This window comes from Leptodactylus fuscus, chromosome 1 (assembly GCF_031893055.1).
Source record: "Leptodactylus fuscus isolate aLepFus1 chromosome 1, aLepFus1.hap2, whole genome shotgun sequence".
Lineage (NCBI taxonomy): Eukaryota > Metazoa > Chordata > Amphibia > Anura > Leptodactylidae > Leptodactylus > Leptodactylus fuscus.
In genome coordinates, this window is record NC_134265.1 from 26,314,607 (window position 1) to 26,330,548 (window position 15,942).

Sequence of the window (15,942 nt, forward strand, 5' to 3'; positions counted from 1 at the left end):
TAAACTACAGTTTGGGCACACAGCAGGGCGCAGAAGGGCAGGAGCGCTATGCTTTTGGAGTACAGATTCAGATGTTTGGTATCTGAACGCCATGTCATGTTTGTAGAGCCTGTAAGGTACCACAAAAGTGGATTCCCCAAAGGAGTGACCCAATTTTGAAAACTGCACCCCTCAAAGAATTTATCAGGGGGTGTAGTGAGTATTAGTATCCCAGACTGCACAGCAGATGGTGAAGAGGGATTATATAAGCCGTGCGGAGTACATTGAGAACACCACATTCCCTACTATGTCCCAGTTGCTCCTATGAATGGGGTGACACTCTGGGGTCACTTCTGGTGTCTTTTCTCTCATAATCTGTAAATCTGGGGTGTCTCCTGATATCCACTTACAGAGTTTATATATTCCCTTCCTGCCGCAGCCAGTTGTATTCTAATAATTTGGGTTTTTTTGCGGGTTTTTGTCCTCGCATTGCTAGATGCTATATTTTCTTTATTTTTCTGGTGACGTGGCCATATAAGGGCTTGCTGTTTGCAGGATGAGATGCATTTTGTAATGACACCATTTTTGGGTGCCTACAACTTATTGAATACATTTTATTAACTCTTTTTTGCTGGATTTAAAAAAAAATCAAATCTGGCATTGTGTTTTAACTTTTAAATTTTTCGCCATGCAGCGTACAGTATAAGTAACATGTGATCTTTATTCTGCGGGTCGATACGGTTACGGTGATTTATATTATTTTTTTATGTGTTACTAGTTTTGCAGAACAAAAACACATTTGGGGACATAAATCAATGTTTTTTGCATCGCCATTTTCTGAGAGGCGTAACATTTTTATTTTTCGGTTGATAGTGTTGGTTGGTGGCTTATTTTTTGCAGGACAACCTGTGCTTTTTATTGGTACTGTTGTGGGGTGCATATGACTTTTTGATCACTTTTTACAGCATATTTTGTAAGGTGAGATAGCAAAAAATCACTACTTCCGGTAGGTTTTTCCCGTCATTCATCGTGTACATTAAATATTGTTTCCGTTTTATTGTACAGATTGTTACGGAAGCGGCGATACCAAATATGCATTGTTTTTTTATTAATTTTTAGGGTTTTTTTTATATAATTCATTTTCTATAGAAAGAAGGGAATTTTTGGGGCTTTATAACTTTATTAATTGTTTTAAAACACTAATTTTTTTTCCACTTTTTCATCTGTCCCTATGGGAAACTTGGATCAGTGATTATTTCATCACTGATCCTGTATTATGCTCTGTGAGAAACAGCATGCACGTGTCTCACAGTGCATAACAGGAAGTGAGCTGTGCGCATGGCACAGACTCACTTCCAGAAGACCCGGCAAGGATGAAAGAGGTCAGTGGGGCTCAGGGCAGCCTGGGGTCACTAGCCCGATCCCAGGCTTCATAGTGGACATACTGGTACCCCCCCCCCCCCCATCTTGCCGGGGGTGGGGGGGGGCGGAAAAGCGCAAAACCCTTTGTTTGCGGTGATCATGTTTGACCATCAATCAAAGGGTTAAAACATCCAATCAGTAAAAGCACCGACCGGAGGTTATGGAAAAGGGTGAGCGCTGTCGGTAACAGCTCTCACCCGCTTCCGATTCCGCCCGCTCAGCTAGTAAGCGGGCAGAATTACCATGACGTAGTATTACTTCATGGTGCGCTAAGTACCTAGCGCCCATGACGTAATATTATGTCATGGTTCATTAAGGGGTTAAAGAAGGAGAATTCCGGTAGCACGCTGCAGTAAGTTTTTCTATATGTGTTAAGTCATATCCCTAGCCCTGTCCATATCCCCTAGCCATTCCCAGCCAGTTCCTCCCACCCACAATGTAATAACGCACATCTCTTTGTAACAGACACAGTTCGATGCCCATATGTGCCCCCACAGTATTCAGTGTCCCCATTCACTATATTGTCCCCTTTGTGGTCACCATAAAGTATAATGCCCCTATGGTGGCCCTTCTAGGTCCAGGTAGGACATGGTGATGGTGGATGAGGTAGATCTGGTGTTGGAGGGACTGCTGTAAGCGATGTAAAGGAGAAATTCCCTCCCTTTTTTTTTTCTTTTCTGTTCCCTTCTTCTACCCTTGTCCTTGGAATGATACCCTTAGGGTAAGTTCACACGGAGTCTTTAAGACCTGAACCTGAGGCGGAGACCGCCTCACGTTCTTGTCCAAAAGCCGGGTAGCCGCGACTGAAAGCCAGTGCACTGCATCGGCATCCAGCCGCGCACTCTGCTCTGGATTAGGCCCAATGAATGGGCCTAGTCCGGAGGAGGGAGTGTCTTCATGCCAAATCGCTAGGCGACGCGGCTTGAAGAATGAGCACCTCCTGAGTGGCTCCCATTGATTTTTAAATTTCTTTGTAGACTTGTGGTCCACAGGCATCCTGACCTGGTTACATCACCCAGTCTTGCTAATCTGGTTGCACCACCATGTACTTTATACGTGTGTTACCACCAATACTGGCTGGATATCTTAGGGCAAGGCCCAATTTTTGTTGCATAGTCTATAAATATATAAGGATTTAGGACTTCCTTTCAGTTTTCCTTTACTTAAAAGGTGTAGGGGTGTGTGTGTAAATTTTTTTGTGGGAAAAAAAACTGTAATACACTTTAAATAAATGGTGGTGTTTTGCACCTGACAAACCTCTCTAAAGTTCTTGCCACTAGGTATATCCCTTTTAGCATTTTTTTTTTATAATTTATAAAATTTTCTGAAAATATGAAAGTACAAACATTGTATAGAAATAAACATAACATACATGTTCTGTAGAGATGTTGTAATGTCCCGGTACTGCTCGTCCCATTCCCTTTAATAGTCCTTGCAGACCGAGATGGTATGGACATTTGCATATAAGGTAAAGAGTTTCCTCCCCCTTCATTTCTTCTATATATTTACCAGTGTTTCTATTTTACCAGAGCCAGCACACAGGGGGTCTATTAATGCGCCATCTTGTGGATGTTTTTGTGAACTACACCTGCCTATACTTGCCATTGTAATTTGAGTTGCCAATGTGAAGGTGTGTCCATTATGATCAGGTGACCTTCAGGACCAATCAAACTCCCTTGACTGGCCTGGAGGAGGAGTTACAGCCCCCTCGAGGGAGCTGAAAATGGCAGCCAAGTCTCAAGACACTCCAAACAGAGATGTCTTTTCCTCTGTACTCAAGATTCTCCTCAGAGAACACTTTCCTCTGAAGCTCCAAGCCTACAAGCACTAAAGTTTACGGACCTGTTTTATCCATACATCTGGGACTTCTACATGTATCTCTCTATTCAAGTAAGTCTTTGGGACAAATCTATATTTAAGCTCATAGCTAGTCTGGCAGAATTCGAGGGTCTCCCGCTGCTGGCAATTCTAGTTGCTCTCCTACATACGTGTACCCAGTTTGAGGACTAACCCCCTGGATACAGGCCATCTTTACAAGTATATACAAGCTTAACTACCCAAGCAACTATTAATTAAACTATCCAAAGCATTCCTGCTCCGAGCTCTATCACCTTCTTAATTGGACACTACCTACAAAGATCGCTGTATTGTATATGAAGAACTACTCCATATGTACATTTATATTACTTTGTCCTGCTAGTAAAAGAGCAACGACTACCCCCCCGAGACCTGGTTGTCTGTTGTCATTGTCAGATATCATGTGGGGGTGGGTAGTCGGGGACATCAAAAAGGAGATTTTTTGCACATTTGGGACCCAGGGACCCCCTGAAATCCGGCCACATCTGATATATTACCCGTGATACCAGCCCTGGCCCTCCTGAGTGTTACAATGTAACACACAAATGTCACTCGAGGGAGTACAAATACATGAGAGTATCGTACTACAGCATATTATAGAACATGGCATGTGATCTCCAAATCATAGATACGCCGTAGAGGTTCAAAGAATAAAAATATCAGAACAAACAGGAAATAAATCAAGTAATAAAAATGAAGAGATAAAATGAAAGAACAAAATATTAGCTCATACAGCACATGGGGGGGATATGCATCAAATGAGGGAGATTACAAAAGGAATAGGAGATAGGCTGTCTAAGGTGACTTGTGGATGACAGTCGTGCCCTTGTAGTCTATCCACAGAGCCCACGCTGAATGAAAACTTGGGAGATAATTTCCTTTTCGTTTGCATCACAAAGGCTGAAAGTCACTGGTAAGACCTACAGTAATAATTGTCACTTTGTACTAGAGGTTTCAGTCACAGCGGGTGGATTAGACCAGTGTGGAAGCCAACCTGCTGTAGATACGACAAGTGTGTCTTCAGCCTTAGGATTCTCACCAGCAATGTCCGTTGTAGAGCCACACCTGTGAGCTATTCATGGCAAGTTTCCCAAAATGAAGGAGTCTGAGCAAAAAGATTCCTAGGTTGCCAGTGGGCCAAAGCCGTTTACCTGTTTTTCTCACCTTGGACCAGTTTCTCTTATCTGTGCAACCTGCCCTGACTCAAAATTGTGTATCAATTTTGATCCCTGCCAGACCTCCTGCTTTCATTGTGCCGAATATACTCTGCCTCCCTGACCTCAGCCTGTCCTCTGTCTCTTCAGTGCCATGTGTCAGTATTTCTCGAACTGTGTGGGTCACCTGTCACTGTACAGAGGCTGCTCCTATGACTAGTTCCCTGTATAGGAATGGGTTAAATGGTAAAGATCAGGGGACCACTTTAGACAACCCCCCTCAAGAGTAGCCCAAACCAAATCCATCCAGTGACACAGTGTGTTCATATCTTCGGCACTCCATCCGCTCTAGTAGATGGTCCAGTGGTTTAAGTAGTAGTATTCTTTGTGGGCTACTGGAGTAATAATCCTTTGTAGGGGTGTTCGTAGGTTACAAATGTGATCCCTGATGGTGTATTTTTTAATATCAAGATACTTTGTGATCTACAGGTAAATATTATCCCCGGAGTTCAGTAGTTACGTGACTGTCACATTATTGTTCTGTGTTTAGAGACTGAAAGAAACCTTCAAACAGTAGTGTGAAAAGAGACTGGCTGTTATGGATGACAACATATCGACTTTCTGCTTTAATTTATTTGGTACAAAATGTTATATACAGTATTCCATTCTGTTGTAAATATATTCAAAAAGGTCCCCCATGTTACTGAGGGGGTGAAGGGGGAGGGGGGGTATCATTTACTCGGCTGAGGACGTGGTATATAGTTGCTGAAGAAGCAAAGTGTTTCCCGCCAGCTCATTTCTTGTGCTTTGCTGTGCGTTATGAGTTCTTCACCCCACAATCCAGCAGCACCAGTATTAGGATTTATAAACACAAGGCATAAAGGGTAACCTGGAGGTTCGAGAAGAGGTCCAGCACTAGCGTAAGACTGTAAGTACACGTCCTTCTTACCAAACATTTCCGCTCTGGTTTTACCTAGTTTAGCATATAACAAACTGTCGTGAGTTAGGTCATTTTTTCCCACCAAGAACAAGATGGAACTTCTGGCTTTCTCAATAGGAAGTATCGAATCCAGGCGTGCCACGTCTCTCAGGTCTCCTGGCATACGGCCATCATCAATGGCCCACAAGGTGTTGAACAAGTTTGTTTTTTCTTGAGGAGGAAGTGCTCTTATTGTCAGGTCACCATAACGGAGATCCGGGCCAGTTACACAAATGGTCCCATTGATACAGATTGTAGCCACAATTTGGGGTATGAAACATGCCATGGCCAGAGCTATCTCAGCCGCTTTATTAAGGCCTATGACTCCGACTCCAGCACTTGACACCTGAATGAAAAAGAGGTCAATGATAAAAAAAATACTTGTAAATAGTAAGCTATGTGGTTATAGTAATAATTTTAATCAACTATCCCCCAGCAACAATATTTTGGTAGCAAAATGTATGGATGTCTTACAGAAGATGGATTTTGCTTACCTTTGGATGATTAACAAGGAAGTTAGCAGCCTCCTCGAAGTACTGAAGATCAACATGGTCCGGAGTTTTCGGATCATAAAAACCAAAGTGAGGCAATGAAAAGGCGGCAAATCCACGACTGGCAAAGAGAAAAGGTCGAATCTCTATAATACCTCTAACATCGTTATATATGTCTATAACCCCTGGGAAAGGACCATCACCTATAAAGAGAGAAAAATCAAATATATATATCTGTCCCCCACTACCTGCCTTTGAGAGTCACCATGATGCTTGTAGAACAAGTTGAGATCCTTGAAAATAGTCTTAGGTCTATCAAGTACAAGATATAGGGTGGTTTCTTGTCAAGTCTTAGGTTCCAGCCTCTTAAAGACGGTTGTCCAGGCTTAATTTTTCCATTTCCTTCTTTATCTGAGGATAGGCCATAAATATCTGATCGCTGGGCCGACACCTGGCTACTGGACCGATCACCTAAATAGAACTGCTTCCAGCACCTGTCCAATACATAACATATGGTCAGAAGCAGAAAGCTCCATCCATTGTCTGGCAGCCCACCATCTTCACTGCAGCTCAGCTCCCATTGAGGTCAGTGGGAGTAGAAATGCAGTGAAGGCCCCGTTCCAGGTTTATGATGGACTGGGTCGCCCCGGCCCTAGACCTGCTCCACCCATTGTCTAAAGAAAGTGACAAATGGGATGCAGGAACCGAGATGTGTGCCAAGCTGAGGCATAATGTTGACCACCTTCTAGGTGGAGCGCAGATAGGCTGTGGCCCAGATTTCCTATCTAGTTCTACACTGTTCATCCTGAGGAAGTCAAACAACCCTACACGTTTTCAACATAGTTGTTGACTGAATGGCTATTTCTCCCAGCTACCCTATACACATACATGCTTGTCTTCGCCAAGTGTTTTTTTGTTTTTTTTATAATACGGAGACTAGAGAACTACTGCCCATACAGCTGTCTCATTCATACATATGCGGGCTCAACTAATCTCATCGGTGCTTCTTTCATGAATTCAGTGAGGAGAGAAGATTGTTGTAGGACTCCCCTTGCAGCAGCTTATCTCCTTAACAACAAAAAGATTTGTCAGTAGGGACTCCATACACATTAGTTGGTTGGTTGATCCTACCAGTGGGCTTGGCCGAAAACATTGATTTTTATAGCCCACTCAGGACGCCAGGCACCTCTGGTGGAATCTTATCTCAGGGAGAACAATAGAATTGGGGCTTTCAAATTGACCATACAAATTGGATATTCAGCTGCTTTTCACAATGTGTATGAGGGCCTAAAAAGGCAAAATTCTTCTCAACTCCAAATATAGCAATGACATTATTGAAATTTTGCTTCATGTTAATAGAATCCTAACCAAACCAACCATGATCTTTTTAGCTTCATGTATTATAGGCTAAAAAACCAAAAGTAAACTATTTACCTGGAGGAAGGAATAAAATTCCTCTGATTCTTCCTTGTTTGACCTCAGTTGCCTGAACCCCAGCAGCCGCGAACCATCTTTGGACACTTGTAGTTGCAGCAGGAGGTGTATCAGGGAAGGGATTCAATTCCAGATAACTGTAGACGTCCAGGTGAACATGTAAAGGACTTCCCATTATGTCAATTTTTGTAAGTCGTTTGAAAGGGCTGGATGGCTTCAAAGCCCAGAACAGACCCATCGGATACAGTCCTTGGAAGTCTCCACCAGTGGCTGGTGAATGTTCCAGGTCTACTTTTCCCTCTGTATCGCTGACATAGAAGGCTTGAGAATAAAAAAGCTGCCCCGTCTCATCGTTTAACCAAGCTCTCAAGGTTATTCGTTGCTGTGGCTGAAGACCCCAAACTTGGATTCTCACAGGCTCATCTACTAGAGAGGCCTTGGGGTAGGCTGTAAGGCTGATCGTATCTAAATAATCAGAAGAGTATTAAAGTGAGAATTACTTGAGACTGGACATCAATCACAATGCCTTTAATAAGATCCTCAATAATTATACTATTAAAGGGGCTCTATCATTGGGAAAAGTCATTTTTAACTAAGCACATACATGCATAGTCTTTAGAAATGCTATTTCACACTTACCTTTTGTATGTAAATTGCCTCAGTGGATTTTGAATGAGCCCATTTTAATTCATATGCTAATTAGCTTCAGCCAGCACAGGAAGTTCCCGGCAGCACTCGTCTCTTCTATTCTTTCCTATCAGCACCAGCCTCTGCTGAATACATACATAGGAAAGAATAGGCAGAGGGTGCACGATGAGACTTCCAGGGTGCATCGAGAGGATAATTAGCATGTGAATAAAAACGGGCTCATTCAAAAACCACTGAGGCGATTTACATACAAAAGGTACGTGTGGAATAGCCTTTTTAAAGGCTATACAGGGATGTGCTTAGTTAAAAATGACTTTTCCCAATGATAGAGCCCCTTTAAAAGATTACTCCGGTGACTTCAATAAAATTGGGTAAGACAAACTGTCATAGTGCCCAAAGCGGCAGAGTTCTTCACCACTTGATCCCTAGTAAAGTATGTAAGCTGTTGGAAGAAGTAATTCAATGTATGAGAGTCCATCCATCCTTTCCTACCGGTCCCTAATGTACTTATCTATAATACATACTCACCCACCATATCATCCATTTCATTTAAGCCATATTCCTAGTAAATCTCAATGCTAGATCAACTACTGTATTGGCTTCAATGCTAACTCCCAATTCTCTCCCATCCTAGCATCACCTTGGTGTCCTATAAGGAAAACGTTTGTTTTTGTACCGTGTTAGCCATTGGGTATGAAATATAAAAAATAAAACTTGAGTCTTCATTAGTTGATACCTTTTTAAATGGCTAACTAATAATGATGAGAGATTACAAGCTTTCGGGATAACTCAGATCCCTTCCTCAGATGGAGGATACCAGAATCTACTGAATTATTATGGACCTAAAGAAACTTATACCCTCCCATCTAAAACTGTATTGCTATGTGTCCCTCAGTACATAAATACTGTATGAATACTTCAGAAATTGTTTTTATACTATACCTGAGGAAGGGATCAGAGTTATCCCGAAAGCTTGTAATCTGTCATCATTAGCCAGCCATTAAAAAAAAGGTATCAACTACTGAAGACTCAAGTTTCTTGGTGTCTTAGGCAGATGCTTTCGCCATCTTCCCCCAAATAATTTGGTTGACTGCTTTTGGAAGTTTTATTCCTCTTCTGTATACTGCCCCTTTTTGTTGGCCTCTATACAGTTATCATATGTCCCAACAGTCCTGGCATCAGCAGGAAAGTCCAGGATTCCACATCCTATCCTGGTCAGCAGGAGGTATGTCCTGGATTCAACTCACACCATTATATATAGCAGCTGGATGGAGACATACTTGGAGGGGGTGGGGGGGGGACACCTGGAGGAGAACATTATACTAAGGACAACTGCAGAGAATCTTATACGGTGAGGGTAGCTAGAGGGGGACATTATATTGTACACCAGGAGATCGAGTTTTTAATGTGGGGCAATTGGAGGTGGACATTATAATGTGGGGGCATTTCTATGGCATTCAATCTGCAGCCAAAATAACATGTCACCTGTATTCTATGTTCGGTACGAGTCCGGGGACAACAAATTTATATGTACCTTTATTTACATTTTAACCCCTTAACAAAACTCCAAAACATTTTAAAAAAATTTGCCATATTCTAACATTTTTATATTTCCATGTACAGGGATGCATAGGGCCTCTTTTTTTTTTTTTTTTTTTGGGGGGGGGGGGGGGTCGAGTATACATTTGATGTATAACATTTTTGGGAATGTTTATTGCTTTGATCACTTTTTATTCAAATTTTTACGAAAGGCGAAACAGTAACAGGAAAAAAAAAAAAAAAGGTTAGGAACTTTTGATTTTTTTCCGCTACAGCGTTCACCACCACGGCACGAGACTCCCTCCTAATTAAACCTATTCATTCGGGCCTAATCAGGAGCAGAATGCCGCAACTGAATCCTGTCGTGGCTAGTCACACGGAGTTCACACAGCAGAATTTTGTTTCTGCCATGTGAACATACCCTTAGGCTTCCAGCTGTCACAGAAACAGGCCAGTGTAATGTCCCAGTACTGCTTGTCCAATTCCCTTTAATAGTCCTTGCAGACCGAGATGGTATGGACATTTGCATATAAGGTAAAGAGATTCCTCCCCCTTCATTCCTTCTATATATTTACCAGTGTTTCTATTTTACCCGAGCCAGCACACGGGGGGTCTATTAATGCGCCATCTTGTGGATGTTTTTGTGAACAACACCTGCCTATACTTTGCCATTGTAATTTGAGTTGTCAGTGTGAAGGAATGTCCAGTATGATCAGGTGACCTTCAGCACCAATCAAGCTCCCTTGACTGGCCTGGAGGAGGAGGAGTTACAGCCCCCTCTAGGGGGGTTGGGGACCTTTTGTCTGGGTCCTTTGTGTGGAGCTAGCTGTAGACAAGACATGTGGAGCTGAAAATGGCAGCCAAGTCTCAGGGCACTCCAAGCAGAGATGTCTTTTCCTCTGTACTCAGAGTGTTTTCCTCTGAAGTTCCAAGCTTACAAGCACTAAAAGCTTATGGACCTGCCTATCCATACATCTGGGACCTCACACGTAACTCTCTATTCAAGTAAGTCTTTGGGACAAATCTATATTTAAGAAGCCCATAGCTAGTCTGGCAGAATTTGAGGGTCTCCCGCACCTGACAAATTGTATTCGCTCTTCTACATACGTGTACCCAGTTTGTTGAGGACTAACCCCTAGATATAGGCCATCTTTACAAGTATATACAAGTTTAACTACCCAAGCAACTACTAATTAAACTATGCAAAGCATTCCTGCTCCAAACTCTATCACCTGCTCAATTGGACACTACCTACAAAGATCGCTGTATTGTATGTGAAGAATTACTCCATATGTACATTTGTATTACCTTGTCCTGCTAGTAAAAGAGCAATGGCTACCCCAGAGACCTGGTTGTCTGTTGTCATTGTCAGATATAAGAGTGGGGGTGGGTAGTCGGGGACATCAAAAAGGAGATTTTGTGCACATTTGGGACCCAGGGACCCCCTGAAAGCCGGTCGCATCTGATATATTACCCATGATACCAGCCCTGGCCCTCCTGAGTGCTACACCAGCTCTTACGATCTCACCGCACAAGAGCCAGCCTGTAACTTGAAAGGTAAGTGGCCGGTAGAGACCGTCCCCAAGGGCAGTTTTTACACTTGAAGGGGGAAGGGCTTTGAGGTAGTAATGCCCACGATCAACAGAGACCTAGCAGCTATGGCGACAGCTCTGCAGTAGAGCAGCCGCCATGAACTTTACAGATCCAGCATCCACTGTGATAGTACGGCTGATGGTGGGGAAAGTTCTCTGGGACACACTCAACTTGCAGCCCAGGGTCTACAGCATCACCCCCTCTTCATACATTCAGCCTGTAAAACACCCCCTTCCCTCAATTTTTCTCACAAATTTTTGGGGAAAAAGTGCATCTTGTAGTCCAAAAAATACTGTATGTCTCATGTCTTGTGAAATATCCTTAGAGATGAGCAAACAGTAAAATGTTCGAGGTTCGATATTCGTTTCGAGCAGTCCCTCGATATTCGACTACTCAAATCGAACCCTATAGTCTATGGGGGGAAAATGCTCATTTCAGGGGTAGGCAACATTCGATCAAATTATACTTACCAAGTGCACGAGTGAGGGTCGGGCTGGATCCTCCGAGAAGTCTTCTCCGTGCAGCGTCCCCGCGGCATCTTCCGGCTTTGAATTCACTCTGCCAGGCCTCGGGCCTGGGCAGAGCCGACTGCGCATGCCCGCACTACAACATGACATGCGCAGTCGGCTTTGCTCAGGCCCAATGCCTGGCAGAGTGAATTCAGAGCCGGAAGACACCGCGGGGAAGCTGCACGGAGAAGACTTCTAAAGGTAGGAGAAGAACCAGCGTTGATTGGCCGACTGTATAGCATTCGGCCAATCAATGCTGGTTCTGCATCGAACTTTTACATTCGAACAGCGAGTGGTACTCGATCGAGTACGAGTATTTCGAATACCGTAGTATTTGATCGAGTACTACTCGCTCATCTCTAATCCTTATTATACATAACAGGAAAAATCCCCAAATAACAACCTCACATCATGTGTAAAATCCTACAAAGTGTAGTGATAAGAATGTAAATGCCATAGAAACTTCATATTCCATATAATCTATGCTGCAAAGGCAAGATAAGCAACTCCTGGAAAACAACAAATTGGAGGGATCTTACCACCTCCACATTTAGAATAAAAAGTCGAAACTCCGATAGGATCACTGCTCCCTTCAGATGAAGCATTGCATCAAAAACAGTCACAGCTCCCCCACAGGCAACACAGAACATAGCATCTAAACAGATGAGATTATTGTTCTGCCCCACACAGGGGTGCAACTGTTGTGAAACTACAACTATGAAGATGTTCCATTCACTTCTGTGGGAGTGCCATGAACAGCTTGGCAAGTGTGCATGCTGGGAGTTATGGTTTCACAACAACTGGAGTGCCAAAGGTCATATGGGGGTCATATAATGTGGGTGGAGGGATGCAGTTATGTACTGTGTGAGGTCAACAAAAAAAAAAAAAAGGGGGGGGGGTTGTATACTGTTGGGGGCCATTTTTTTGATCTGCAAATGTCCTGCAAGTCCTAAAATTTTAATCACGAAACCAAAGATAGATAAATTGGAATTTTTTGGAAGGAGGGAGGAGGGGCACCTTTCTGTATTTTGCCTCAGGCAGCAGACAGGCTAGGTCCACCATGGTTATATATACCCCAAAATGGTGTCTTTGGAAAACACAACTAATTCTGCAAAACAGAAGTCACCTACAGCTACACTGATGCAAAATTGATACCAGGTAAATCGTTGTATTCTGGAACTGTGTGAAGCTTAGTCCAATCCTGAGGATGAGCCGTAAGTGGAAGTCATTTATAATGGATATAGGGCAAGGGGTCAGGTGGAGCTACAAAAAGTCTGGCTGCTAATTGTTCCACCACGCCAAATTACCCCCAGTCACAAGCACTGGCTCAGGGGCACCATAACACCCAGAATGGCAGTATACCACATAGAATAACCCACTCCCCAGGACACCACCAAGCAGAAGCCCAAAGACCAGCCAAAGCAAGATAAATTAATCCTCCTCTGAAAATTTAAGCCAACTCCAAGGACCCCCACCCTGCCAATTAAAAATAATCTATATACGGTATGGGTATATACAGTATGACCTGTATACAGCCCTGAGAGATTTAACCAATGCCCACCAGGATCAGTATTAGCACAGAGATGGAGGTATATACAGGGATTATCAGCGCAGTCTCCAGTAACATCACTACACTGTATATCTGATATCAGGCTGTCCCTCTCTCACCACAGGGTCTCCATTACACGTGACCGCCCAGCTCCACCACAGAGAGCCCCTCAGTCCCCGTGAACAACCTGCATTATACTGCAGTATACATGATATATCAGCCATGTCTACAGTGGGAAATAAATACATGAGGGGACGCTGTGACTGTATATATCCTGAGGTAATAATTCATCATATACAGTACAGTTGGTGATACTAAACTAGCAGTAATGTGAATGTGGTGACACCAGTGGTGTGTGAGGTGATACACTGCAGTATTATACCCCCTAATACAGCAGACATGTTTCCTCATGTCCTTGTGGTAAGAGAAAGAGAAGATGATGGAGGAGACAGGAAGTGACATCTATTCCTAAACTCCTCCCTCCAGTAACACACTGGACACTATATACTCCTACGGCTGAGTATACACAGATGTATACTCCTACGGCTGAGTATACACAGATGTATACTCCTACGGCTGAGTATACACAGATGTATACTCCTACGGCTGAGTATACACAGATGTATACTCCTACGGCTGAGTATACACAGATGTATACTCCTACGGCTGAGTATACACAGATGTATACTCCTACGGCTGAGTATACACAGATGTATACTCCTACGGCTGAGTATACACAGATGTATACTCCTACGGCTGAGTATACACAGATGTATACTCCTACGGCTGAGTATACACAGATGTATACTCCTACGGCTGAACCAGCCTATATATATATCCACACAACTACTGCACAAAGAAACAGCAAGAGTTGTTGGTTCCTCCACCCCAAAGTCATGTCCCCCTTTGCTGATGGCTCGGGGGTGTCTGGATTTCTGCTTTTTGCTACATGGAAGTACGGTATACACTGTGTAATATCATGCAGTAAGCAGTATATGGGTTCCGCCGGCTCCCTAATGTCCAGGGCCCTGTGGCAGCAGCTACCATAGTCATTACGCCACTGTGACTGATGTACAGGTGCGGCAAGGTTTAACTTAACTTTCTGTGCCATGAAAAAGTCAACACATTACATGTCATGTTAATCTTTGCCACATCTGTAGGTGACTGATCTATCATAAGGTACAAACTTACTGCAACTGACCCAACTGACTAACTCAACTATCTGACGGTGACTGATCTGACCCATCTTGTTTCTTGCCTCATGTTTGCTGACTACAACTGAGCCATCCAATATATCTGACTGCGAGTGATCTATCATAAGGTACGTACTTTTTTGCAATTCATATATCTGACTGTTAAGACACGTCATGTGTATGTCGTGTGTCACCCGTGTCTTCGTGGCCCCATTCATTAAGGCCACAGAGCAAAACAAATAGAAATAGAACCTGTTCTGAGTTTTGCTCCCGGCCCCATGAAAATACATTGTTGTGTGTATGAGGACCTAGAACTCAATGGGTCAGTGTACTAGCCATGAAACCCACAAACTGTGCACACGGTCATGGACATGAAGCCTTATAGAAGCGACCTCAGCACTGCCCAGTATTCAGGAGGACAGGGATCACATACATGGAGCAGATGACAGATCTACACGTAATGGGGCAACGTCTGTGCCTGCAGCCTACTATGCCATACAAACAGACCAAAGGGGACTATTATGAGGCCCATCAGGAATCCATTATGTTCTCTGACATGTCATCAGATTAAAAAGTGTTAAAAAAAATTTTTTTATCAGCAATTTGAGATGGATTCTGTAACAGGTTCTTACCGGGTGTGCACATAGTCTCAGTGTATCTGGCAGCCATTGCCTCAGCTTCTACAGACGTCTCAGCTTGTGCCTCACAACTACACAATCCCAAATTGTGGGGAATTTGCCCCGCCTGCCCCAAGGGCCCCACCCAGCTACTCCTCTGCCCCCACAGGTGGAACAAAGTGATAGTGCAGTCAGTTCATCACACAAAGCAAGTTTGGAAATAAGCAGTAGAAATAAACCTGGTATTTTTTATTTTTCCGCTGCATTTGTCATTTTTGCCTCTCCCATAAATGTCCCTGGGGAAAAAGCTACATAAAAATTATGTACCTAATTTTTAATTAGCGCGGCCACGCTTGGTAATTCTATATATTTCGGTTTAAAAATTAACATGCAGCATTTTCACAAGTTTTCTATGGCATTTTTTCCTGCAATGTTCGATGAGATTAAACTAAATCTTATTCATGTTTCCAGGACTTCTATGACATCCAAAACCACTGCATTTCCGCAAGGTGTGGTCTCAGGCTAAATTCACACAATCGAGGTTCACTCTTGAAACTCAGTCTAGGCGTGCATCGGGCAGACAAAATCTGTCATCAAGTGCAGCTGTATTCCTCTGTGCTGCGGAGAGGTACAAGCCCCCGATTCAGCATCAGATACCGCCCAGATTCTGCCTCTTATTATTCTCAATGGGAGGCAAAGATGACAGCGGGACGTGGAAAAAAATATAAGTATCCTGCGCGATCTCGCAGCTGATTCATCCACAGAGTCCGCAGCCTGAGACTCCCTGCTGACTAGGAATCTGCATTCTGCAGCTGGTTCTGAGCGGCTGGAAAATGAAGAGGAATTCCATTTAATTTTCTGCCATTTAAACGGCCCCTTAGTGCCCTGCTCCGATCTCTGTTTCCCACTGAAAATAATGGAAGGCAGAATCAAGGAGAAATCTCCCTCAAAAATCAGCAGCAAATTTTGATGTGTGAA

The 15,942-nt window shown here is 43.4% G+C and overlaps 1 protein-coding gene across 1 annotated transcript; it reads right to left on the bottom strand.

Moving 5' to 3' along the window:
- Positions 1-5,143: 5,143 nt before the first annotated feature.
- LOC142197247 (acyl-coenzyme A amino acid N-acyltransferase 2-like) lies at positions 5,144-14,472 on the bottom strand. The gene is made up of 4 exons (XM_075267446.1): positions 14,346-14,472; positions 7,317-7,781; positions 5,886-6,085; positions 5,144-5,737 (listed from the first exon to the last, which is right to left on the bottom strand). The coding sequence occupies exons 1-4, from the start codon at positions 14,470-14,472 to the stop codon at positions 5,144-5,146; spliced, it is 1,386 nt and encodes a 461-aa protein (XP_075123547.1).
- Positions 14,473-15,942: the final 1,470 nt, after the last annotated feature.